The sequence below is a fragment of the Hypanus sabinus genome, chromosome 14 (assembly GCF_030144855.1).
Source record: "Hypanus sabinus isolate sHypSab1 chromosome 14, sHypSab1.hap1, whole genome shotgun sequence".
Classification (NCBI taxonomy): Eukaryota; Metazoa; Chordata; class Chondrichthyes; order Myliobatiformes; family Dasyatidae; genus Hypanus; species Hypanus sabinus.
Genome location: NC_082719.1, coordinates 66,522,396 through 66,549,681, shown reverse-complemented (window position 1 = coordinate 66,549,681; position 27,286 = coordinate 66,522,396). Strand labels below are relative to the sequence as shown.

The following is a 27,286-nucleotide window of genomic DNA, read 5'->3' as shown; positions in this document are numbered from 1 at the left end:
GCAATAATTGGATAGGTAGTTGAACAGGAAAAGTGTTAAGGGGGATGGGCCTAATGTGGGTAAATGAGATTTGTACACGTAGGCATCAGAGTTGACAAAGGACAAAACACTGATAAATTTGTAAGCAGATAATTGATCCCAGTTATTAGTTTTCAACAAATGAACATCTGATTCACTCATTTTTTATCAATTGGTTCTAGAACTCAGAATCAGAATCAGGTTTAATATCACCGGGAGATGCTGTGAAATTTGATTAACTTAATGGCAGCAGTACATTACAATCTATGATAATATATGAAATTATAATTAAATCACACAGTAAATATATATATATATATATATATATATTTTTTTTAAATAAATAGTCAAATTAAAAATAGTGCCAAAACAGAAATAATACAAGTGAGGTAGTATTCAAGGGTTCAATGTCCATTTAGGAATCGGATGGGAGAGGGGAAGAAACTGTTCTTGAATTGCTAAGTGTGTGCCTTTAGGCTTCTGTACCTCCTTCCTGATAGTAATAACATGAAGAAGGCATGCCCTGGGTAATGGTGCTCCTTAATAATGGACACTGCCTTTTTGAGTTACCACTCCTTCAAGATGTCTTAGATACTACAGAGGCAAAAACCCAAAATGGAGCTGACTAATTTTACAACTTTCTGTAACTTCCTTCGATCCTGTGCAATAGATCCCGCACCCTCCCCACCCCCATACCAGACAGCGATGCAGCCGACCAGAATGCTTTCCACTGTACATCTGTAGAAGTTTTTGAATATTTTAGGTGACAACCCAAATCTCCTTAAACTCCTAATGAAATATGGCCACTGTCTTATCACAAACAACAAAAAATCTGCAGATACTGGAAATCCAAGCAACACACACAAAATGCTGGAATGCAGCAGGTCTGGCAGCATCTACGGAAAAGAGTACAGTCAAAGTTTCGTGTCGAGACCCTTCAGCAAGGCTGGAGAAAAAAAGACGTAGAGTCAGAGCTGGAAGGTGAGGAGTGAAGTAAAGATGTAGGAAGTTGATTGGTAAAAGAGATACAGGGCTGGAGAGGGGGGAAATCTAATGGGAGGGCAGAAAGCCATGGAAGATAAAAAAAGGGGGAGGAGCACCAGTGGAAGGCGATAAAGTGAGAGAGGGAAAAGAGACAAGTGGGGGACGGGGGGGGGGGGGGGGGTGGCATTACTGGAAGTAAAGGAGATAACGGAAGTTACAAAGAATATTGTGCTGAAAAATGTCATCCCCCCTCATTTCTGTGTCCGCCTCATCTGCTCTCAGACTCTTCATCCCAGGACGAAGATGTCCTCCTTTTTCAAAGAGAGGGGCTTCCCTTCCTCCACCATCAATGCTGCCCTCAACCACATCTCTTCCATTTTGTGCATGTCTGCCATCACCCCACCAGGGATAGGGTTTCCTCTTGTCCTCATCTCCCATCCCATCAGCCTCTGTGTCCGGCACATAATTCTCCATAACTTCCACCACCTCCAAAGGGATCCCACCACCAAGCACATCTTTCCCTCCCCCCACTTTCTGCTTTCTGCAGGGATCGCTCCCTATGTGACTGCCTTGTCCATTCGTCCCTCCCCACTGATCTTCCTCCTGGCACTTATCCTTGCAACTGGAACAAATGCTACAACTGCCCCTACACCTCCTCCTTCACTACCATTCAGGGCCCCAGACAATCCTTCCAGGTGAGGTGATACTTCACCTGTGAGTCTGTTGGGGTCATCGACTGTATCCGATGTTCCTGGTGTGGCCTCCTGTTTATCAGTGAGACCCGATGTAGATTGATGAAACCCGAGCACCTACACTCTATCCACCAGAAAAAGCGCGACCTCCCAGTGGCTTCCCATTTTAATTCCACTTCCCATTTCCATTCCGATATGTCAATCCATGGCCTCCTCTCCTGTCATGATGAGACCCCACTCAGGTTGGAGGGGCAATCTTATGTTCTGTCTGGGTAGCCTCCCACCTGATAGCATGAACATTGATTTCTCTAACTTCCAGTAATGCCTCCCTCACTTCTATTCCCCATCCTCTTTTCCCTCTCTCACCTTACCTCCTTGCCTGTCCTTTGCCTCCCTCTGGTGCTCATCCCCCTTTTTCTTCCTTTCATAGCTTTCTGTTCTCTCTTAACAGATTCCCCCTTCTCCAGCCTTTTATCTCTTTTACCAATCAACTCCCCAGCTCTTTACTTCACCCATCCCCTTCCCAGTTTCACCTATCACCTTGTGTTTCTTCCTGCACTGGCCCCACCTTCTATCTCTGACTCCTCATCCTTTTTTCTCTAGACTTGCTGAAGGGTCTTGGCCTAAAACATCGACTGTACTCTTTTCCATTGATGCTGCCTGGCCTGCTGAGTTCTTCCAGCATTTTGTGTGTATAGCCTTTGTCTTGCCATCTTTATAATTCCATCAATATGTTGGGACCAGGTACCTCAGAGATCTTGTCACCACAGAACCTAAAATTGCTCACCCTCTCCACTTCTGATCCCTCTATGAGGACTGGTTTGTGTTCCCTCTCCTATCCTTTCTGAAGACCACAATCAGCATTTTGGTTTTACTGATGTTGAGTGCAAGGTTGTGGTCTTCCAGTTAGGAAGGCGAGGATCCAACTGCAGAGGGAGGTACAGAGACTCAGGTTCTGGTGCTTATTGATCAGGTCTGCAGGAATGTTGGTGTTAAATGCTGAGCTATAGTCAATGAACAGCGTCCTGACATAGGAGTTTGTATTGTCCAGGTGAGCTAAGGCCAAGCGAAGAGCCATTAAGATTGCATTTGCCGTTGACCTATTGTGGTGATAGGCAAGTTGCAGTAGGTTCCCGTCATTGGTTAAGTTGGAGTTGATTCCTGCCATGATCATCCTCTAAAGCATTTCATCACCTTAGATGTGCGTGCTACTGGACGATATTCATTAAGGCTTTTCACACTTTTCTTCTTGGACACTGGTTGCCATTTTGAAGCAGGTGGGAACTCATGACTGTAGCAATGAGAGGTTGAAAATATCCTTCGAGTACAAGTTTTCAGAGCACTACCAGGTATTCCCTCGGGGCCTGCTGCCTTGCAAGAGTTCACCCTCCTGAAAGACAGCCTGACATTGGCCTCCAGGACAGAGATGACACAGGGTCACTCGATGCGGCTGGGATCGTCACTGCTCTAGTTATATTCTCCCTTTCAAGCGGGCATTGGTGGTGTTGAGCATGTTTGGTATAGCTGCCATTCATGCCATTGGGTTTTGCTTTGTAGGAAGTAATGTCCTGCAAACTCTGCCAGAGTTGACATGCATCCAATGTCGCCTCCAACCTTGCTCAGAAATGTTTCTTCGCTTTTGACATAGCCCTTCGCAAATCATGCCTGGGTGTCTTGTACAGACTTGTGTCACTGGACTTAAATGCCACAGATCTAGCCCTCAGCAGATATCATACCTCCTGGTTCATCCATGGCTTTTGGTTTGGGAACGTACAAGTATTTGTAGGCACACACTCATCCACACAGGTTTTAATGAAGTCAATAACAACTGTGACATACTCATCCAAATTTGAAGAGGAATTCCTGATTACAGTCCCATCCACTGACTTAAAGCAGTCCTGTAGGCGCTCCTGCACCTCCCTTGTCCATAAATTCTTGGTCCTCACCACTGGTGCTGCAGTCTTCAGTCTCTGCTTATACTCAGGGAATAGAAGTACAGCCAGGAGATCAGACTTCCTGAAATGTGGCCATGAAATAGCACAGTAGGCATTCTAGATGGTGGTGCAGCAATGGTCCAGAGTGTTGTTTCCTCTGGTATTACAGGTGATTTGTTGATGATGATTGATTTGTGACTTTTTTAAGATGGCCTCATTAAAATCCCCAAAATGATAGGGAAGGTGTCAGGGTGTGCTGTTTGGTGCCTGTTGATCACATCACTCATATCATCTAGAGTCTGCTTGATATTGGTCTGAGGTAGAACGTACCAGAAAGATTGCTGAAATCTCCTGTGTCAGGTAAAATGGACAGCACAATTAAGAGATTGCCCAGGTCTGGTGAGCAAAATCGGGACATGACTGACACATTAGTACACCACGAGGAGTTGATCATCTCTTCATCTCTGCTTTTGAGAGACACAACAGTCCTATCTCAACATTGAAAAGTAAACCCATCAATCTGAATTGCTGAGCCCAGTACAGAAGGGGTAAACCAGAGGACACATGTTGTCCTAATGTCCCTCTGATACAGCACCCTAGCTCTGAGATTGTCAATTTTATTTACCAGCGACTGCATGTTTGCCAGTGAGATAGTTGGTATTGGAACTCAAAAATCTTTTTTTTTTAAAATGCACCCTCAGTTTAAAACTCTCTCAGTTGACAACTTTACTCTTTTTGAGAAAGGCTGATCTCCTTTTCACAAGCTTCATCATTGTTCCTGCATTCAAATACCATTAAATTGAGCAGATTTAAGGAAAAGCGTGGTTTTGAGTGTGAAACAGGAACATCCCAACAGAAAAGTTAGAAAAATGTAAAAACAAGAGATACAGGAATGGTTAACCAGGTTCATTGCAAGTTATCAAATTGGAGATTCCAATCTTTAAATATCATTGATTGAATGATTTAAGAAATTAATTGAGGTCCATTAAAGGACTAAAATAAAGATATCTTATTTTTAAAACATTATGAAATAATTGTGTAAAAGAAATTAATTTTTTTCTCCTAATTGACAGACCCATTAGCTACATTCAGACAAATGAGTCTTAGTCCAGGTTTAAACAATATTGAGCCAGGGAAAGGGAATGTTCAGCATGGTGCTGGAGAATGCCTGCAGTGCGAAGCACTGCCACTGGGCTCCATGTGGAGATCACCCATGTGGAGTCCAGTGACACAGCGTTGCTTCAGATGTAAAAACACTAGTAATTGGTAACTCAGAGTTTTGCATTTGGCCACATGGCTGCACACAAACAGAAATATGAAACATACTAAGATTCAAATATCTGAATGCTGCTAGTTCATAGTCAGCTATCAGCATCTGCACGCTTGCAACAACCTAACCATGCTTCAAGATGACATCTTTAATCAGCGAGGGCAATCTCACCCTGACCTCAAACATCATCAACACAATTGTTTATAATCCATCAGGGCCAGATTGAAGAAAAGCTGCCATATTGGGAGTGCTGTTTTTTGGCTAAGTTAATAAAATGAGATTGCAAGGGCCTGGTTAGGTGGAAGCAAAATTCTCTACTAGTAGTGGAAGAGCAGCAGTGTACTTCAGTCAATATTCATCTCAAACACTGAGGAACATTTGTTTGTGGACCTCCCTGTGCAGAAAGCACAGATCACATTTTTTTAGTTACAATAATATATATGAGTGTCTTATGTTGCACACTGAGTGCTTGTCAGTCTTTGTGTGTAGATTTTCATTGATTCAGTTGTATTTCTTTATTCTATTGTGAATGCCTGAAAGAAAATTAATCTCAGGGTTGTATATGGTGACATATATGCACTTTGATAATAATTTGACTTTGAACTTTGTCTTAAATTTCTGACAGCCAGGGTCCATGAAAGGTACCAAAAATAATACATTTTCTTCCTTTTGTTTCATCTTGAATGGAAATTTTTACATCCTTACAACAAGCATGCTTTAAAATTCCAACGTTTTTTGGTTGCTCCCTTGGGCTACATACGCAGACATTGCATATAATTGTTTATTACAAGATCCGGACATAAAAAGAATACATCTGGGACCTGGACTCATTTAAACAGTAGTGTTTCAGCATGCAAGACATGTCATCTATAAGGGAACTAATTCTACAAAGAGCTCTCATATTTTTACACCAAGCAAAGAGATTGCGTCCCAAAGATTTACGTATCAAAGGAAATTTAGACCATTTGCATGCTCTGAAATAAGTTACTGGTTTAGAAATTCCTTTCAAAATTTCCAACTAATGTGGCATTCAGTTGAAGAATTGACTTAACACAGAGTAGATCAATACTGCACCCATTCACTTTTTAAGCAAAATTTGCATTTGTCTTAGCATCTCTTTTCTAGTGATGTCAACTGTAATGCAACATGCAGAGGTCATCTCCAATGTAATTTTTAAAGTTACTAGCCTGATAATCCACGGAACAATCTGGTTTTACTAATATCAGCACTCCTGAAATTGCTCCAAAATTTTCTGTCAGTCAGATCTAGTTTATTATTACTGGCATATGTTGTGAAATTTGTCGTTTTGCGGCAACAGTACATTGTAATATGTAATTAAAAAGTTATAAATTACAATAATAAATATAATCAATTAAATAGTGCATTAAGAGAGAAAAAAAGAGAAAAAAAAGTGAGGCAGTGTACGTGGGCTCATTGGCTATTCAGAAATCTGAAGGTGCAGGGGAAGAAGCTGTTCCTAAAACACTGAATGTGTCTTCAGGCTCTTGTATGGTAGCAACGAAAAGTGGACGTATCCTGGGTTATGTGGGTCTTTAATGACGATGTCACCTTTTTGAGGCATCGCCTTCTGAAGATGTTTTTTGATGCTGGGGAGGCTAGTGCCATGAGATATAAGAGCAGAATTAGGCCACTTGGCCCATCGAATCTGCTCCACCATCTATTAACCCCTGCCTTAAATATACCCAATGATTTGGCCTCCACAGCTGTCTATGTCACAAATTTCACAGATTCACCACACTCTGGTTAAAGAAATTACTCCTCATCTCTGTTCTAAAAGGACGACCTTCTATTCTAATGCTGTGTCCTCTGGTTTTAGACTCCCCCACCATAGGAAACATCCTCTCCACATAAACTCAATCAAAGCCTAAACTCTATCAAACTATCAAAAACTCAGGTTTCAATGAGGTCACCTCCTCATTCTTCTCAATTCCAGTGAGTAGAGGCCTAGAGGCATCACACCATCCTTATATGACAAGCCTTTCAATCCCAGAATCACTCCCGTGAACCTCCTTTGAACCCTCTCCAGTTTCAGCACATCCTTTCTTTGACAAGGGGGCCAGAACTGCTCACAATACTCCAAATGAGGCCTCCCTAGTGGTTTATAAGACCTCAACATTACATCATTGCTTTTATATTTTAGTTGAATACTAACATCACAGTTGCCTTCCTCACCACCAACTCAACCTGCAAGGTAACCTTTAGGGAAATCTGCATGAGGTCTCCCAAATCCCTTTGCACCTCAGATTTCCGAATTTTCTCTCCATTTAGAAAATATTTGACCCTTTTATTTCTTCCAATGACACTGCACTCCATCTGCTGCTTTCATGCTCATTTTGCTGATCTGTCAAAGTCCTTCTGTATCCTCTCTGCGTCCTCAAAACTACCTGCTCCTCCACCTATCTTTGCAGCATTTGCAAACTCGGCTACAAAGCCAGCAATTCTGTCATCTAGCCATTGACATTTAAAGCAAAAACCAGCATGATGGAGGTGGCGGAGTGTGCAGCTTCCTGCAGCATTTTACAATGTTGGGCATGACCCCTGTCATCACCATCCATGACCTTCTGTAATCTCAATGAATGCTTCATATGTGGCTTGACTGCTTTGTTCATGGAGGTAGAGATCAGAGTCACTCTCAGCTTCTTGGGACCACCTTTCCCTCTCTGCCCCTCTCCACTTTCCACAGGGATCGTTCCCTCCACGACTCCCTGGTTCACATATTCCCTCCCCACGGATCTCCCACCTGGCACTTATCCCTGTCCCTACACCACCTCTCTTACCACCATTCAGGGCCCCAAACAGTCTTTTCAGGTGAGGCAACACTCCACTTGTGAGTCTGTTGGGGTCATCTACTGCATCCAGTACTCCCGGTGCAGCCTCTTCTACATCTGTGAGACCCGACGCAGATTGGGGGGACCGCTTTGTCGAGCACCTCCGCTCCATTCGCCACAACAGACAGGATCTCCCGGTTACCACCCACTTCAACTCTGCCTCAAATTCCCATTCGGACCAGGCGGCCAAACTCAGGTTGGAGGAGCAACTCCTCATATACCGTTTGGGTAGTCTCCAGCCCCTTGGCATGAACATTGAATTCGCCAACTTCCGGTAATTCCCTCCCCCTCCCTTCCCCCATCCCAGTTTCAATCTTCCTCCTCCTCCAGCTGCTTAACACCTCCTTCATGGTTCCGCCTCCTTCTACTACCCATAGTGCTTTCCCCTTACATTCCTTCTTCACCTTTCCTGCCTATCCCCTCCCTCACCCCTTGATTTTCCCCTTACTGGTTTTTCACCCACCCTCTCCCCACCTTCTTTATAGGGCCCCTACTCGCTCCCTCTTCAGTCCTGATGAAGGGTCTTGGCCCGAAATGTTGACTGTTCATTTCCACAGATGCTGCCCAACCTGCTGAGTTCCTCCAGCGTGTTGTGCGTGTTGCTGGGACCATCCGCCCTGCTGCTACTGACCTCTGGTACATTTTACAATTTGCTGCTGCATTGCATTGGGGAGAATGCTGAAGTTGTTCTCCCTTAGGCTGACAACATCTAGTTTTACTTCAGCCTGCAGAAGCAGAGAGAACAAGCATAGAGATTTGCAGGCTTTCCCAAAGTGCAAGTATGAAAGACTGCCCTTAGAGACACATTTCAGGCAACCACTGCCAGAATGCCTGGCTGTCCCTGGTCTCTGTGCTCGGTTTGTACAAATGAAGTACCTTCTACATGCACTGGTCTTCACCAGATTGTCCAGGACCCTCTGACTGGCTGTGCAAACTCTGCCATCAATGGACCCCCCCCCCCCCCCCCGTCCAGCATTCACTATTTGGTTGCAACACTTCTGTTTGTGCTGGAGAAGTGTGTTTGTATTGTGTTATGTCCCTTTAAGAGTTGGCTGCAGAGGATAGAATTGAGAGGGTGACTTCATGAAGCAGCATCAGATCAGCCTGAGTCCATTCTGGGCCAGTATATTGTCTTCAGTAATGCAATTAACCTTATCTGATGGGAGAAATGCAAGGCAGGATGCCGGCTCTCCTCCCTTTTTTAAAAGGTTGCTTAGTAAAGTTCAGTGGTTTGTTTTTCCCACCACCTGACACTCTGACATACTTTGAGCCATCAGAGTGTCAGAAAGAGATAAAAACATCATGCTGACTCAGACGAGAAGCACGGCTAATTGCATGCTCAGAGATCAGTATTAGTACAGGACTGCGTCAGACTGAACAGCATTGAAATGTGATAGCATTAATAAAAATACAGCCAACTCTTGCATTAAGTGTGTGTGGCGGGGTGGGGGGGTGGAGTTTTGCATGATTACATTTCTTGAACATGGGCTGTATCACAATCTTCCATAATGTGAAACTTCATGTTCCGCATATGTCAAGAAAATTAACTTGAAAAAAAACTTGCGTTGATTTGCCCTCAGTCAATTGATTTACTTTTTTCCTCCTTACCTAAACTCTGCAGGAATGAATTTTAATTCTTATCTTGAATTTTGGCTTGTGATTTGTGAATTTCCGTATCCTGGACTGTTTATTATTTATTGTAAATGTCTGCACTTTTTTGTGCACTTTATGCAGTCCTGTGTAGATCTGTAGTCTAGTGTAGCTTTCTCTGTGTTGTTTTTTTTACGTAGTTCAGTCTAGTTTTTTTGTACTGTGTCATGTAACACCACGGTCCTGAAAAACATTGTCTTATTTTTACTATGCAATCTACCAGCGGCTATGGTCGAAGTGGCAATAAAAGTGACTTGACTTGACTTGTTATGAGTCTAGGGACAACTGTACTCAAGATATATTTAACAATGATATCTTCCAAAGGTGGCATCTGTCATTAAGGACCCTCACCATCTGGGACATGCCCTCTTCTCATTACTACCATCAGAGAGGAGGCACAGGAGATCCACACTCAACATTTTAGGAGCAGCTTCTTCCCCTCTACCATCAGCTTTCTGAATAGACCATGAACATTACTTCACTATTCCTCCTTTGTGCAATTTTAAAATTATAATTTATAGTCAGTTATGTCTTGCACTGTACCGCGGCCATAAAACAACGGACTTCATTGACATATGTCAGTGATAGTAAACATGATTCTGATAGGATCTGCTGATCCAGCTAATTCATTCAAGTTTTGCCTATGGTCACATAACTTACAGTATTTTTCAATGATCCTTAAATAGGAATAATTTTTTGACTCTAACCTACAATCTACTTGTATTAAAGCATCTTTTCTAAATTCTTTGGTATTTCTAAAAACCTTATAGGCATAATATCTAGTATTTCCTAGATTCCCATGTTCTATCAGTACAGTTGTCATCTTGATTGTGAGTAACAGCATATTCATATATATATAGCAGTGCTCAATTATAACTTTTTGTTGATTTTATTGTTCCACTAAAGTATTATTCCATAATTTACATTCACTGAAAATAAAAAAATCCATTGAATAACAAAACAAGAAATGGGTACAAGATGATATTGATGTTGTTAGTACAGCAGAACTCAGATTATCTGCTATCCAATCGTTCTGAAATCAGGCTAACATCTGCTGTCTCCCTAGCTACTCACCAGGGCCCCCTGTTCCCCTGCTCCATTAACTTCAACAAGACCCCAGTTCCTCTGCTTCATTTCAACTCATCGGGGTACTGGCTTACACACTCCCTTTAAAATTACCCATCCACTTGAAATGTCACTACACTGTAATTTAACATCAGAATAAAAGTTACTACCAGTATGCTTGGCTATTAATAGAAAGCTCGGTCAATAGTCGGAAAATATGCACGAGCACCACAGCAACGTCCTAAAGGTTCCAATTAATGGAGTTTTACAATATGAATAATCAGACAATTCTAAGCAGGTGTTGTGGTATTTACAATGACAAAAACTCTTGTAAAACTTCATCTTCAAAATCAAATTAGTATAATTATGTTTGTTTCATAAGACATAGCTGCAGAATTATGGCATTTGGCCCATTGATTCTGCTCTGCCATGCAAATATGGCTGATTTATTAACCCTCTCAAACTCATTCTTCGATCTTCCCCCTGTAACATATGATGCTCTAATTAATCAGGAAACTATCAACCTCCACCTTAAATACACCCAATGACTTTGTCTGCACAACCATCTGTGGCAATTAATTCCACAGACTCATTAGCCTCTGCCTGAAGAAATTTTTCCTCATCTCTGCTCTAAATGGAGGTCCCTCTATTCTGAGGCCGTGCCCTCTGGTTCTAGACTCCCCCACTACAGGATACTTCCTCTCCACATCCACACTATCTAGGCCTTTCAATATTTGATAGATTTCAGTGAAATCTCCCCTCATTCTTCTAAACTCCAATGAATACAGGCCCAAAGCCATCAAATGCTCCACATATGCTAACCCATTACTTTCAGGGATCATTTTGAGAACCTGCTCTGGACCTGCACATTTTTTCTGAGATAAGGAGCCCAAAACTGCTCATGATACTCTAATTGTGGTCTGACCAATGCCTTATAATGCCTCGGCATTACAGCATTGATTTTATATTCTAGTACTCTTGAAATGAAAGCTAACATTGGATTTGCCTTCCTTACTGCCAACTCTGCCTGCAAGTTAACTTTTAGGGAATTCTGCACAGGGACTGCTATGTCCCATCCCACCTCTGATTTTTGAATTTTCTCCCCATTTACAAAATGGTCCATGCCTTTATTTCTTCTACCAAAGTGCATGACCATGCACTTCCCAACACTGTATTCCTCTTCCACTTCTTTGTCTAAGTCCTTCCACCCTGCTTCCTTAACACTACCCTCCACCTATCTTCATATCGCTCACACACTTGGCCATAAAACCATCAATTTCTTTGTCTAAATCATTGACATACAACATTAAAAGAAGTAGTCCTAGCACCGACCAATGTGAAACAGCACCTGTCACTGGCAGCCAGCCAAAAAAGAGCCCCTCAATGCTTCCCACTAGTCAGCCAATTTTCTATTCATACTAGTATCATTCCTGTTATCTTATCTCTTATCTTGTTAAACAACCTCCTGTGCTGCACTTTGTCAAAGACGTCCTGACGATCCAAATACACTGCAAACACTGACTCTCCTCTCTCTATCCTGCCTGTTATTTCTTCAAAGAATTCCACCACCAGGTTTCTCAAGCAAGTTGTTCCCTCTAGGAAATCATGCTGACTTTGGCCTATATTGTCATGTGCCTCCAAGTACCCTGAAAACTCATCTTTAATAAGAATCCAACAACTTTCCAACCATTGAAGCCAGGCTAACTGGTCAATGATTTCCTTTCTTCTGCCTCCCTGTCTTCTTAAAGAGTGGAATGATATTTGCAATTCCCCACTCCTCTGGAAGCACTCTAGTATCCAGTGATTCTTGAAAGATTATCTCTAATACCTCCACAATCTTTTCAGATAGCTCCTGCAGAACCCTGGGATGCAGTCCATCTGGTCCAGTCCTACCTACCTTCAGAATATTCAGCATCCCAAGCACTAATTTCTGCCCCCTGACACACTCTCACTTTTCTGGTGTTCTGCTAGTGTCTTCCATGGAGGAGACTGACCCAAAATATTTATTATGTTCATCCGCCGTTTCCTTGTCTCCCATTGCTACCTTTTCAGACATTTTTCAGCAGTCCGATACCCACTCTCAATTTTCTTTTACTCTTTACCTGAAAAATCTTTCTGCATCCTTTTTTATATTATTGGCTAGCTTACCTTCATATGTCATCATTTCTCTCTTAATGGATTTTTTTAGCTGCCCTCTATTGGTTTTTAAAAGCTTCCCAATCATCTAACTTCCTCGTAATTTTTGCTATATTATCTGCCCTTACTTTTGCTTTTATGCTGTCTTTGACTTTCCTTGTCAGCCACTGTTGCCTCATCCTATCTTCAGAATACTTCTTCACCTTTAGGATGTATCTTTCTGAATTGTTCCCAGAAATTCTAGCCTTTCCTGTTCTGCTGTCATCCCTGCTAGTGTCTCCTTCCAATCAACTTTGGCCAGTTCCATTCTTACACCTCTGTATATCTCTTTACACTATTGCAATACAGATACATCCAACTTTATCTTCTTCTCAAACTGCAGCTGGAAATTCTATCATATTATGATCACTGCTTCCTAAGGATTCCTTTACCTTAAGTTTACTAATCAAATCTGGGTCATTATATAACACCCAATCCAGAATTGCAATTCCTCTTAATGGACTCAAGCACGTGCTGCTCTAAAAGCCATCTCTTAGAAATTCTACAAATTCCCTCTCTTGCACCAACGCAACTTTCCCTATCTACCTGCATACTGAAATCCCCCGTGATTATCGCACCATTGTCCTTCTTACATGTCTTTTCTATCTCCCATTACGATTAGTGGCCAACATGTTGGCTATTGTTCGGAGACTAGTATATAATTCCTATCAGGACCTTTTTACCCTTACAGTTTTTTAACTCTACCCACAAGGATTCTACATCTTCTGATCCTATGTCACCTCTTTCTAAGGATTTTATTTTATTTTTTACCAACAAAGCCAACCCATCCTCTCTGTCTCCCTTTCGATATAATGTGTATCCTTGGACGTTAAGCTTCCAACTATGATCTTCTTTCAGTCTTGATTCAGAGATGCCCATAACATGTTTTGTTGATCTCTAACTGCGCCATAAGATAGATCATCTATCTTATTCTGTAAACTGCATGCAATTAAATATAACATCTTCAGTCCTGTATTCATCACCCTTTTTGATTTTCCACATATTGCACTTCAACTTATCCCACTGACTGCAACTTTGCCCTTTCATCTGCCTGTCCTTCCTCACAGTCTCACTATACTCTGTTGTATACAGTGCGCACTGCCCCACCCTCAGCCCTATCACTATGGTTCCCACCCCCTTGCCTAATTAGTTTAAACCCTCCCCAACAGCTATAGTGAAGTTGCCCAAAAGGATATTGCTCCCCCTTGGGTTCAGATGTAACCCCTGCTTTTCGTACAGGCCTGACCTTTCTCAGAAGAGATCCCAAAGATCCAAATATCTGAAACCCTGCCCCCTGCACAAAATCTTCAACCACCCATTCATCTGCCAAATCATCCTATTCTTACTCTCACTGATGTGGCACAGGAAGCAATCCAGAGACTACTACCTAGGATGTCCTGCTTTTCAGCTTTCTACTGAACTCCCTACTTTCTCTCCTCAAGACTCCTTCCATTCCTATATATGCTGTTGGTATGAATATGTAGTTTGACTTCCAGCTGTTCACTTTCTCCCTTTAGAATGCTGTGGACCCAATCTGAGGCCCACCTGACACTGGCATCTGGGAGGCAACATATCTCCTCAATGTACACGGAATTTTCTGTCTACTCCTCTGATTTTCTAGTACCTCATATTGTTTTTAATGAGATGTTGAATCAAAGAAGCTACCTGCAGATTTATTTGTAGGTAGAACAAGAAACTATTGAAACACAAGAACAGATTTCTGAGTGCAAACCAGTACCTACACGTACGCACACACCAATGTATTTTATTTGCTTCAACAATGTCAATCTCATTATCTCAGTTGATTCCAACCCTGAGAGTCAACATTCTGAGCATATAAAAAAAAGCCTTGAACAATGTAATTGTGAACCAAGGGTGGGCCATAATAATCCCCTCTAGTGAAACTCCTGGATGGCAACACTATCAAAGTTTTATCAATGCTCTGAATGTCTTTCAAATTGCAATATATAAAACTATAAAAAAATGAAAGAATTAAATGTCTCTAAGAATTAGTGACATTTAAAAATTAACAATCAACTAAAATGTTTAAGTTATTAAAAGCACCAAACAAAACAAAAATAATTTAAAAAATCTACCTTAGCTTTTACCTCACTCCCCTTTCTTGATCTCTGTCTACATTTCTGGGGACAAGCTATTCCCAGCACTGTCCATAATTTCAGAGGCTGACTAAACCAATCTGTTTTCTAGGATACCATTTGAGAAGACTTCAGTGATGCTGAAGGCTTACGCAGGTGAAAAAGTGTCCCCCAAAGGCAAACTGAAAGGAAATGTGACATTTGGAGGCCAAACACAAAAGTTAGAACTTTATGTATTTAAAAGTGGAGGGTCAGCACTTTGCAGACGTGAATGGTTGAGAAAAATCCAACCAGACTGGCACTGAATCAAAGCTCTCAGTGTATCTTCAACAGGCAACAGCAGCTCAATGGAAGCACTAACCTGAGGCTGGCATAGCTGTTTAATGCTAATGAAAAGGTGTTTGAGAAGGATATTACTAAACTCAAAGGCATGAAAGCCAGAAATGAACTGTATGAAACAGCAACACCCTGATTCCATAAAGCGCATCCAATGCTTTAGGCACTATAGTGGATGCTGAACTGCAGAGCTTAAAGGTATCTGGAATTCTGTCCAAGGTTGAGTGGAATGATTGGGCCACACCCATTGTCCCAAAGATCAAGAAAGGGAAGGCTAGAGCTGTTCACACACGAGGGGATTTCAAGGTGGCCAACAACCCGGTGCTGCGTACTGTCCAGTATCCTCTGCTATGAATAGAAGACATGTTTGTATCTTCGGAAGGCAGGGAGAAGTTTTGAACGGTTGACTTGTCACAAGCCTATCTGCAAATAGAGATTGAGGAGTTAAGCAGGAAGTCCCTCACAATCAACATTCACAAGAGACTGCTCCAGTATAATTTTCTCATCTTTGGCATCACACCAGCTCCAGCAATTTGGTAAAGAGCAATGGACCAAATGATCCAAGATATCCCAAGAACACAATGTTACCTTGATGACATCATCGTGACTGACAAATATGATGAAGTGCACCTCCAGAGCCTTGGAAAAGTGCTTACCAGGCTGAGTGAGTATGGTCCATGCGCAGAGAGAAATGTGCTACCTTCTACCACTGGTTTTTCCCAAACATTGCTACAGTGTTGCATCCATTGAATGCACTGTCACAGACGGGAGTGAAGTGGGAATGGTCGGAAAGATGTGAAAGAGCATTCAGGGAAACAAAGAGACTAATAACATCAGATGAACTTCTCACCCATTATGACCCATCCCTGTCCATCAGACTGGTGTGCAATATGTTCCTTTATGGAATTGGAGCCATTTTGTCACTCATTATGAAAGATGGATCTGAACACCCAGTTGCATTTGCTTCAAGATCACTGACGAGTGCAGAACCAAGAGGCCCTTAGTCTAGTATGGGGAATAAAGGAGTTCCACTACTACCCCTATGGATAAAAGTTTACTCTAGTGACAGACCTCCAGCCTCTTGTGTCTATATTCCAGGAAGGGAATTCCAGTGATGACTGCTACTCAGTTACAGCATTGGGCACTGTTCCTAGGAGCCCACACTTATGACATAGAGTTCAAGGGTGCCAAACAACACAGCAACATTGATGGCTTGTCACATCTTCCAGTATTGGGAACTGAAGAAGAAAAGTCTTCATACTGTGACCTAGCAGAAGTGTTCACAGTGCATTGGTGGACCATTGGTAATCAATTCCAAAATACAAAGGGAAATGAGGAATGACCCATTGTCAAAAGTCTATGAAATCACCACGGCGAGATCAGGGTAATGCTTTGTCTCCAGAGTTCTCACCGAGATGAGACCAACTGTCAGTACGTCAAAGAACACTGATGTGTGGATCTTGTGTTGTGGTTCCCTCTAAACTGCACACCAGAGTGTTAGAAAATCTGCATGAAAGACACCTGGGTACAGTCAAGATGAAGATCCTTGTCTGGAGCTACATGTAATGGCCAGAATAGATAAGCAGATGGAAAACTTGGCCAAAGACCATTTGGGATGCCAAACAGTTCAAAATTCATCCCCACGGCCACCGTTACACCTGTGGAACTAGCTGTCTTTACCATAGCAGAGTTTATATTGACTTTGCTGGGCCACTCATTGACTCCGTTTTCTGATTGCTGTGGTTAGTCATTCAATGTGGCCTAAGGTAATAGCAATGAAGCCAATCACCTCAGCAAAGACTATCTCTACTCTGACGACCATCCTCACCAGAAACTGCTTACCAGAACAAATTGTGAGTGATAACGGACCACAATGAATCCTGACTGTTCATGACGGAAAATCATTCATACAGTTCAAGTCAGCTCTTCACCATCAGGCAATGAATGGGTTAGCTGAAAGGTTTATCCAGAAGTCCATTAAAGTAACGGACAAGGAGGACGTTTCTCTACCTCACAAGGTGGACAACTTGCTTTTTGTGTATCAGAACTCTGTTCATGTGACAACAAATTGAACACCTGCAATTCTGTTCATGAGCAGGAATCTGAGATCTTGCATAGACCTCCTGAAAACAGACCTCTGGAGGGAAGTGCAGAATAAACAGTTCAGCCAGTTGCCAAGCGAAGCAGCAAGGGACTTCGAGATTGGACAAGCGTGTGATTACCAAGAAGACAAGTGGACACCTGGAAGGATAGCTACAAGAACTGGGTCACTGATTGTATGCTGTGGATGTTGGAGGTCAGATATGGAGATGTCACTTGGACCAGGTTCTGGATGCACAACCAAAGAACACTCCTGAATTGATTATATCCAACAATACGGACACATTAAAGTCACCTCATTTATCTCCCAGTGATGATCACGTCATTGAAAGCAATGTGACACAGAAAACCGAGGATGTTATCTTAGACAAGACCCTACCAAACCTGATGCCATTCCATAGGTCCAGAGGTGTGATGAGAATATTATTATTGACAAGACACCTGCCAAACTTGATGCCACTCCACAGGTCTGGAGATGCTATCCTGAAAGGAAAAGAGCACCACCCAGAAGATTGAACCTTTACAACTGTGAAGTTAGTTATGTACTGTTATTGTAAAAACATGTTTATTTGGAATACAAGTTTATGAAAGGGAAATAGATGTTTTGTACACATACAGTTTTATGCTGCATTAATCTAAAGGGGGAGGAAGAGAAATGTATGGATCTATTTCTTTTGGAACAATGATCCCCAGCCCCCATGCCCCAAGCACAATGTATTGATCTATTGTCTACGCATGCACATTGTTCTCTCTCTCTCTCTCACTGCAATGTGTATACACCAGCTAAAGCCATCTCCCTCGTGCATGCTTTTATTGTGCACAGGCACAACATCCTCCTTCTTCTCTTCCATCATTAATGCAGCCCTCATCTGCATCTCCTCTATTCCCAGATATTCATCCTCAGACTATCTCCCCGCCACCTTAACAGAGATGTTACCCTTGTCTTCACCTACCATCCACAAGCCTCTGCAGCCAGTACATTATTTTATGCAACTTCCGCCATCTTCTACGGGACCCTACTACCAAACACAACTTCACCTCCCTCCACTCTCCACTTTTGTCAGGGATTGCTCCTTCCATGATTCCCTAGTCCATTCATCCCTCCCCACTAATCTGTCTCCTGGGACTTATCCCTGCAAGGAGAAGTGTACACCTGCCTATTCACCTCCTCCACCACCTCCATTTAGGATGCCAAACCCTCCTTCCAGGGGAGGCAACACTTAAGCTGTGAATCTGTTGGAGTTGTCTAGTGTACTTGGTGCTCTTGATGTGGCCACCTCTAATTTGGTAATACCCAGCGTAGACTGCTTTGTCGAGCACCTTCACTCCATCTGTAAATAGCAGGATTTCCCAGTAGCCAACTATTTTAATTCCTCTACTGCCTCGATGAGGCCACTCTCAGATTTGAGGTGCAACACCTCATATTCCATCTGGGTAGTCTCCAACCTGATGAGATGAACATCAATTTCCCTAATTTCAAGTAATTTTTGCTGCTCACCATTCCCTCTTCTTTCACTACCCACTCTTACCTCCTCTCTTCCCTCACCTCCTATCACCACCCATTTGATGCCCTTCCTCCTTCCTTTTCTCCTATGGCCCACTGTCCTCTATCAGGTTCCTTCTTCTCCAGCCCTTTACCTTTCCTACCTATCGCCTCCCTGCTTCCAACTCTCTCCCCCTCCCCCACCTACCAGGTTTGAACTATCAACTTCGAGTTTGTACTCCTTCCATCCCTCCCCCACCCCCATCTTCTTATCCTGGCTTCTTCCTCTTTCCTTTCCAGTCCTGATCAGGGACTTCTACTAAGCAGTTGGCAGAATTAAGTTAGGAGTAAGAGAACGATGGGATTCTGCCTAAAATATGACTTACACAAGCTGCAAACTTTCCTTAAGTGCCTAGGAGTAGCAAATCTGACACTCAAGGGAACTCAAACACTTAATTTTAAACTGACTTCTTGGCCTTGTTCACCCCCCCACCCCAGGAATCAGCTGTCTGCTGGTTTTTCCTAGATATCACTTTGCTGTGGTAGGTGTTCTATTCAAAATGCCAGATGAGTGTAGCACTGGTTTGGGTGACTCATTATCTCTGTCAGAAACAGAAACTTGATTAAAATTAGGCTGAAGGTTACCATAGTGAAGTTGAAATCTACACACCTTGCGTGCAGACCATCATTCATTTTGTTGTTCCACAGAAAGTGGAATGGTTCTTTATATTAAATCTAGTACTTGAATAATATATATCTCTCCCAACACAAACAAAACACTGGAGTAACTCAAAAGGTCAGGCAGCATATGCAGAGTGAAATAAACAGTTGACATTTCCCACCTGTTTCCCTTTCTTCCATGGTCCACTGTCCCTCCTATCAGATTTCATCTTCTTCAGTTCTATACTTCTTCCACCTATCATCTCCCAGCTTCTCACATCAACCCTTCCCCCACTTTCCCCCTCACCTGGTAACAACTATCACTTGTTAACTCCTAGCCCTCCCCCACCTTATTTATGCTGATATCTCCCTTCTTCCACAAGTTATACCCAAATCCATCCTTTCTGCTAATCCTATTCACCCTGCATAGCTGGAGGAATTAAAACTTCCGCCACAAACCTCCACTAAGATAATCTTACAGCCAGGTATTGAAAGGTAAAAGTGAATAATCTGAATGGCCAGTCCCTTATCCAAGCAGAAAAGTGCTTTGCTCCTTTTCAAAACTGTTGCCCTACAAAGATTTGTGGGCAGCAATATATGGAGGCATCTCGTAGCCACTTTGAAACAGAAGAAGTGTGCATTCTGTACTTTAGTGTAAAAGAGGTACATATATTTCTATTTATGCAATGAATCAAACATTTTTATCTTCTGTGTGTCTTCTCTGACAACATTTATATAATTGCATAAAAGCTAAAATTTATACTGTTAAAAAAACTGTAGATTTCAAAATCCTAATTGGAACAGACATAACAATTTGAAACTCCATTAGGTTCATTCCAGCTGTTTGAAACTTCAATGACTTGCACCACATCTGCACCAATTCAGCTTTTAATGCACCATTCTGGTCAGTCAACTACAATAGGGCTATAACAAGAAACTGCAGCCTAAACATTAAATGAAAGATATGAATGAAATTGATATACTCATCAATATCTGTTTGTAACATTAGATATGATATTTTTAGCTGCATTTGTGATGGAGTGTGCTATTGATTGAGATTATAATTTGAGCAGAGGGAGTATCAACATTCATAACTCACATCTTGACCAGGAGTTATGTAATCATTAATATTTAAGTTGCTTTCAATTATACAACAGCAGTGCTCTCAAGGTCCTGCACAATGGGTTGCCGAAACAAAAAAAAACTCCTAACAAACAACATAAAATATGTATAAGGAGGATATAGAATAATTAATTCTTTAACAACTAGAAATGTTATATCCAATATTTTTAATTTCAATTAATATTATATCTTACTTCAGTGCTTCGCTTACATAATGATACGGTAGAAATTCTGAATGACTTTAAACTGAAAGGGTTAAACCATTTTTGGCTTTTGACATACTTATAACATAAAAAATTTTCTCATTATAAAATATAAAAATATTGTATCATTTAAATTTTCATATGAATCCGATTTGGACCTAAATCTGAATCTAATGCTGTATCTTGAACAGTTAAAGCTCCTTTAGAAATTTTGACTGATGAACAGAAAAAACGTGTTGGCAAACAAATCCAAACTGCCTATAAACAAAACCTGATCAAGTGAAGCTGGTCTGAATGTTACCAGTTTTTTTAAAAACAGTTAATACATACATACCTATCACTGTGAAGGGAAATGTAGTCTACTGCTATAACCAGTAACATGCATCTTGCCAGACACATATTCGGAATAGTTTCTCCCCCCGAGTTGACCAGGTGCTTTTTCAAACAACTGGCAGGTTAAAAATATTACTTTATTAGAAAGAACTGAGCTTTTTCTCAGAAATAGTTTATGCAAAGATTTTTTTTTGGTTTAATTAACTTTCTCCAATGCAAGATATATCAGGAAACAGAGATTATCATTATGCAGATCGATAGCCATTCTCTCAGATCACTGACTCTGCCGACAGTAACGGTGGACTTTGTGGGAAGGGGAAAATCACCATGATACTTACTTTGAAATATCATTTTGAAAGCCTTTGATTATTAGGCAACAGACTTTAAAACACTTCTATACTTATATACTCATATTCCAAATTCTTTGTGGTTTAACCCTTAACAGCTGTCTTTGCTATTTACCTTTGTTTTCATGTACCTTTAACATTTGTTATTAACTTCATAAAGAGGTTTAAAAGATATACAGTCAGTGGCTACTTTATCAGGCACATCTGCACACCTTGGAAAAGCAAATATCTAATCATCCAATCATGTGGAAGCAACTCAATGCACAGAAGCAGACAGGCGTGGTCAAGAGGTTGAGTTGTTGTTCAGACCAAACATCAGAATGGGGAAGAAATGTAATCTAAGTGATTTTGACTGTGGAATGATTGTAGGTACTAAACAGGATGGTTTGGGTATCTCAGAAACTGCTGATCTGGTGATTTTCATGCACAACAGTATCTGGAATTTACAGAGAGTGGTGTGAAAAACAAAAGAAAACCCACATCCACTGAGCAGCAGTTCAGTGGGCAAAAACACCTTGTTAATGAGCAAGGTCAGAGGAGAATGTCCAGGCTGGTTCAAGCTGACAGGAAGGTCACAGTAACTCAAATAGCCAGGCGTTACAACAGTAGTGTGCAGAAGAAGCATATCATATCAAACCTAGAAGTGGAGAGGCAGTAGAAGACCACAAATGTATACACAGTGGCCAGTTTATTAGGTAGAGGAGGCACCTAATAAAATAGCATTTGTGTACATATTGATGCCATGGAATATCATCTATCACCCATCAAGAAGTTAAGAAAAATATAGTAACCTCACAGCCATGGCCTGCAATCATCTTCAAAGGCAATCTAGAATAGAGTTCAATAATAGCCCTATCAACAAAGCCCACATTCCATTTTTTTCAGAAATATCAGTAAACAAGATACCTTGGCAAATGTGTTCATCTTGAGTAACATTAAGCACAATGGGGTTAAATTAGAGGGAGGGAAATTTACTAACCACAAGGGTGTGTGCTTCGTCTCCTGCTCTACTCACTTTACATTTATGACTGTGTGGCTAAGCACAGCTCCATTGCCATATTTAAGAACGTTGACAGCACCACTGTTGAAGGCTTAATCAAATGTGGTGATGAATCAACATGTCGGAGAGAGATGTAAAAACTCACAGAGTCATGCCACAATAACCTCTTACTGAGTGTCAGCAAGATCAAGGAGCTGATTATTGTCTTCAGGAGGAGGAAACTCCATGAGCCAGTACTCATCAAGGTGGAATGGGTCAGCAGCTTTAAATTCCTCAGTGTTATCAATTGAGACGTCTGTCCTGAACCCAGTATGTAAGTGGCATACACCAGCGCCCCTGACTCCTTAGGAGTTTGCTAATGATTCGGCATGACATCTAAAACTTTGACAAACTTCTATAGATGTGTGGCGGAAAGTACATTGCCTGGCCGCATCACACCCTGGTCTGGAAACACCAATGCTCTTGAATGGGAAATCCCTTAAAAATTCGTGGACACAGCCCAGGTCGTCACGATAAAGCCTTCACTTCCTTTGAGCACATCTACACAGAGTGCTGTCACAGGAAACAGCATCCATTATCAGGCTCCCAGGCCATGCTCTCTTCTTGCTGCTGCCATCAGGAAGAAGGTACAGGAACCTCAGGACTCACAGCACCAGGTTTAGGAACAGTTATTACCCCTCAAACATCAGGCTCTTAAATTAGAAGGGATAACTTCTCTTATCTCATCACTGAACTATTCCCATAACCTATGAACTCACTTCCAAATACTTTCATCTCATATTCTGGATATTTAATGCTTGCTTGCTTATTTATTTATTTTAAATTTTGTATTTGTAGTTTGCTGTCTTTAGCTCATTGTTTATTGGGTCCGTCCTGTTGGGTGTGGTCATTATCAATTCTAGTATGCTCACAAGAAAATGAATCTCGGGGTTGGATGTGGTGATATATATGTACTTTGATAATAAATTTACTTTGAAGTTTGATTTTTTCCCTTCTCGTTCTTGTAACTATAAAAACTAATAAGCAGCCTCTTTTTTCCCCTTCATCCTTTATTGTTATATAAGCAGGTGGGTGCCAGTGCTAGTGATCTGAAATAAGTGCAAAGTTAAATTGTAGGATTACTGAACACTTAAGATTCCATTTCTAATGATTTTTAAAATAATAATCCAAGTAGACCTAATTTATTATGCACTGGATAATAAGATTCTCACTGTAACATTGAAACAGTGCTCTTGGGGAATTAGTTCAATCCTGCAGGACAAGAATATAGCACCCATATATGTTGTTAAGGGCACATTTAATTTGTGAAGTCATCTAGAAACTTACAGAGAAAATAAAAAATAATTATTCATTTTTAAAAATTGAATTGCATACACTACACATTTCCAATTTACCTACAAAATGCAAATTAAACCAATGCTCTGCCTACCTATTCAGTAGTGTTAAGGATGTCATAGCACAATGGAGAGCAGGAATTGACCACAGCTCTCTACTATCAATTTTCCTTCAGTCTACTATTAACATTCGATCATGCATCTCAATACTATTTGTGCCAAATCATTTGGGACGAAATAGTTCTCATATTTGGCTACATACTAAAGATATCATTAGGTAAACACACCAACACGTTTCTGAAATATGCAACTTGCACTCTCTTATGCCCAAGTTATTTCTTTAATACATGGGAGAACGCAGTAATGTTGGTATAGAAAGCACCAGCAAAAGTACGCACCGAAGCAAAGGAATTTGACGTATTCCTTCCAGCGGGTTTTGGGCAAGTGGGGTGACGTGAAAAGCGCAACGAATTCTCAAATGATTCTTATTTTTTCTCCTCCTGAGGAATGTGGAGTTCCTATACGTGAAAGGAAACAATCTACAGGGGCGGTGAGGATGAGTTTTGCAGCTAGAGGCTTCACGAACTTTTCCAGCAGCATACCGGAGGGTCAAAACATGAACTAAGGGCGGACTGGGGTAACAGCGAGTGCTCTGCACTCGAGCGGGGGTGGAAAGCCGGGATGACGCACCGGCTTCCCGTGTTCACCCAGGAAACAAGGCGGCAAGAACGTCGAGGCAAAGAGCAGCGTGTAAAAGAGACGTTACCCGGGGTAGTCGGAGGTCCTCAGGGAGCTGGTAGATCGCGACCGCGGTTTCAACACAATGTGGCTCATGCTGAAGTGTACAGAACCCGCCAGGACTCTGGCGCCGGCTCGCCTCCCTTTTCCTTCACATCTTATTTCCTTGTCAGAGCACCTCGTCTGGAAGATGGCTGTGGCCGGCTCACCCCTTTCGATAGCTTGTTTCCTCACACGAGCCCGAGTTACTCAAGCTTCAACTGTTCGGAAGTGACAGCGCGCCCTCCCTCCCTCCCCGCTCTGCTGGCGTCTGTCTGTTCTGGCTCAGCATTGGGGACCGGCTGCACTCTCCGAGGGCGGGCAGCTTCTCGCCTCTCCCAGACGAGCAGAGAAGCGCACATGTCCAGCGACCCCCTCCCTCCGCCTCTGTGTGGGCACGCTGCCGGCGATCACATCCTTTTTATTGTCGGCGAGCAGATGTAGTGTGTCCCGGGCTCCCCGCCACCTGCCGCCACTCTCTCGCTGCCTTGTTCTCACCTTCCCACTTGATACCTTGGGAGCACCAAAGACCCCGGACCCCAACACTCTGTCATTCTCTGCGCCTCTGGATTTCCCCCCTCCACATTGTAAAAGTTTTTCGTCGGGAAGCCTCGCTGAGGTTTCGGCTGCTCAGTGCGGGGACAGACATTGTTGCACATCCAGGAGGTGATTTTTGCTTCTCCCAAGGGCAGTTCTGGAGTTTCATTTACTTCCAATTGAGATATCGGGGCTGTGGATGTGGGGCAAAGTTTTCGTTGCTGGAATGTTCAAGCTCATTGTGGATACTCATACCCAACGTACAAATGTCATGAAAACTAGCTCTCTGCAGCAACAGCACAGTATATTACTAACATGGCAAACATAAATTACATTAACTTAATATTAGTTTTTCATAACATGACATAAAACAAAAATAAATTTAACATTAGTGTGCAAATTGAGAGAAATATAGTCTGGAGATAGAATTAGGGTTTTCAGGTCAGCGGTCAGCACCAAGGTTACTGAAGTGAATAACTTCACTCTTGCATATTGTACTTACTGCTGTATTTATTACTACCACCATGTGTAATCTTTACTCTGCGAACCTCACACCAGCAAGGCATTTCATTGGCTGTATATGACAATAAACTAATCGGAATCTGAATCTTACTATCAGTGATTTCTTTACAATGCTTTGCTCTGCATTATTATTATTCAGACCTCACAGGTGTCAATATAATATTCTGCCGGCAATGAATAAGCTTTCAATTACATTCACCAGACATAGTTACAGGGCACCCAACCCAAATGTTTCTAGGAAATTTAACATTAACTTAGTTTGAGCTGTAATATGCAGAGTTCTGTGTGTCTCCCCACACCGGGGGCCCAAGATTCTGCCTCAAATCACTTTGATTTCTGTATCTCCTATGTGAACATACAACAGCAAGAAAAAAGGCCTTTCAGGATATCTGGAGTGGAGGTGGAGTCAGAAAGCTACTAAAAAGTGATGTTGCTCAGTCTCGTAATGTCACCTCATACCCCAGGCCTGGTGAGTGTTTTGTTACAATCTCTTTGCATCTATCCGGTGAAATATGGAAACTTTGTATAATCCATTGAAAGGAATTTACAAACTGTACCAACGTTACAAATATTTTGCAGTGAAAATGGCAGTAAAACATCTTGTCAGGAAAATAGCTTTCATTTTATGCACACACACAGTTAAAGATGAAAGTCCAGAATACGCTATCAATTGACCAGAAATTGTAGTTTGTCCTTTTTTGGTACACTAAATGTGTACAGTCTATTGCACAGATGCCCAATCAGATATGCCAAAAGAAATCTGAAAATTTGCTTAAAATAGATCTAAAGCAACATACTGCAATGGCATGTCGCAGGTGGAATCACATACTAAAACGGGACCTCTACTCTTTCCCGCACATCTGCCCTCACCCCATCCACCCGCCACCCCACTCTGGATAGGGTTCCCCTTGTACTCACCTACCACCCCAGCAGCCTCCAGGTCCAACGTATGATTCTCCGTAACTTCCGCCACCTTCAACGGGATCCCACTACCAAGCACATCTTTCCCTCCCCCCCCCCTCGCTTTCTGCAGGGATCGCTCCCTACGCAACTCCCTTGTCCACTCTCCCCCACCCCCCTCAATCCCTTCCCACCGATCTCCCTCCTGGCACGTATCCTTGCAAGCGGAACAAGTGCTACACCTGCCCTTACACTCCCTCCCTCACCACCATTCAGGGCCCCAGACAGTCCATCCAGGTGAGGTGACACTTCACCTGTGAGTCGGCTGGTGTGGTATACTGTGTCCGGTGCTCCCGGTGTGGCCTTTTATATATTGGTGAGACCCGACGCAGACTGGGAGACCGTTTCGCTGAACACCTACGCTCAGTCCGCCAGAGAAAGCAGGATCTCCCAGTGGCCACACATTTTAATTCCACGTCCCATTCCCATTCTGATATTTCTATCCATGGCCTCCTCTACTGTCAAAATGAATCCAAACTCAGGTTGGAGGAACAACACCTTATATACTGGCTGGGTAGCCTCCAACCTGATGGCATGAACATTGACTTCTCTAACTTCTGTTAATGCCCCTCCTCCCCTTCTTACCCCATCCCTGACATATTTAGTTGTTTGTTTTTTTCTCTCTCTGCCCATCACTCTACCTGTTCTCCATCTCTTTCTGGTGCTTCCCTCCCTCTTTCTTTCTCCTGAGGCCTCCCGTCCCATGATCCTTTCCCTTCTCCAGTTCTGTATCACTTTCGCCAATCACCTTTCCAGCTCTTAGCTTCATCCCACCCCCTCCGGTCTTCTCCTATCATTCCGCATTTCTCCCTCCCCCCAACTACTTTCAAATCTCTTAG

The 27,286-nt window shown here is 42.2% G+C and overlaps 1 protein-coding gene across 15 annotated transcripts in view; it reads right to left on the bottom strand.

Moving 5' to 3' along the window:
- pde4d (phosphodiesterase 4D, cAMP-specific) overlaps positions 1–27,286 on the bottom strand; it is a 669,903-nt gene that overhangs the window by 178,962 nt on the left and 463,655 nt on the right. Inside the window, exon 1 of one of the 15 annotated variants that reach the window (XM_059989355.1) lies at positions 24,418–25,498. The exons of the other annotated variants lie outside the window; for them this stretch is intronic. Coding sequence (XP_059845338.1) covers positions 24,418–24,485 — 68 coding nt within the window. The 5' untranslated portion in view covers positions 24,486–25,498. Of the gene's footprint in view, positions 1–24,417; positions 25,499–27,286 lie in introns of those variants that run through there. 15 annotated transcript variants of the gene reach the window in all.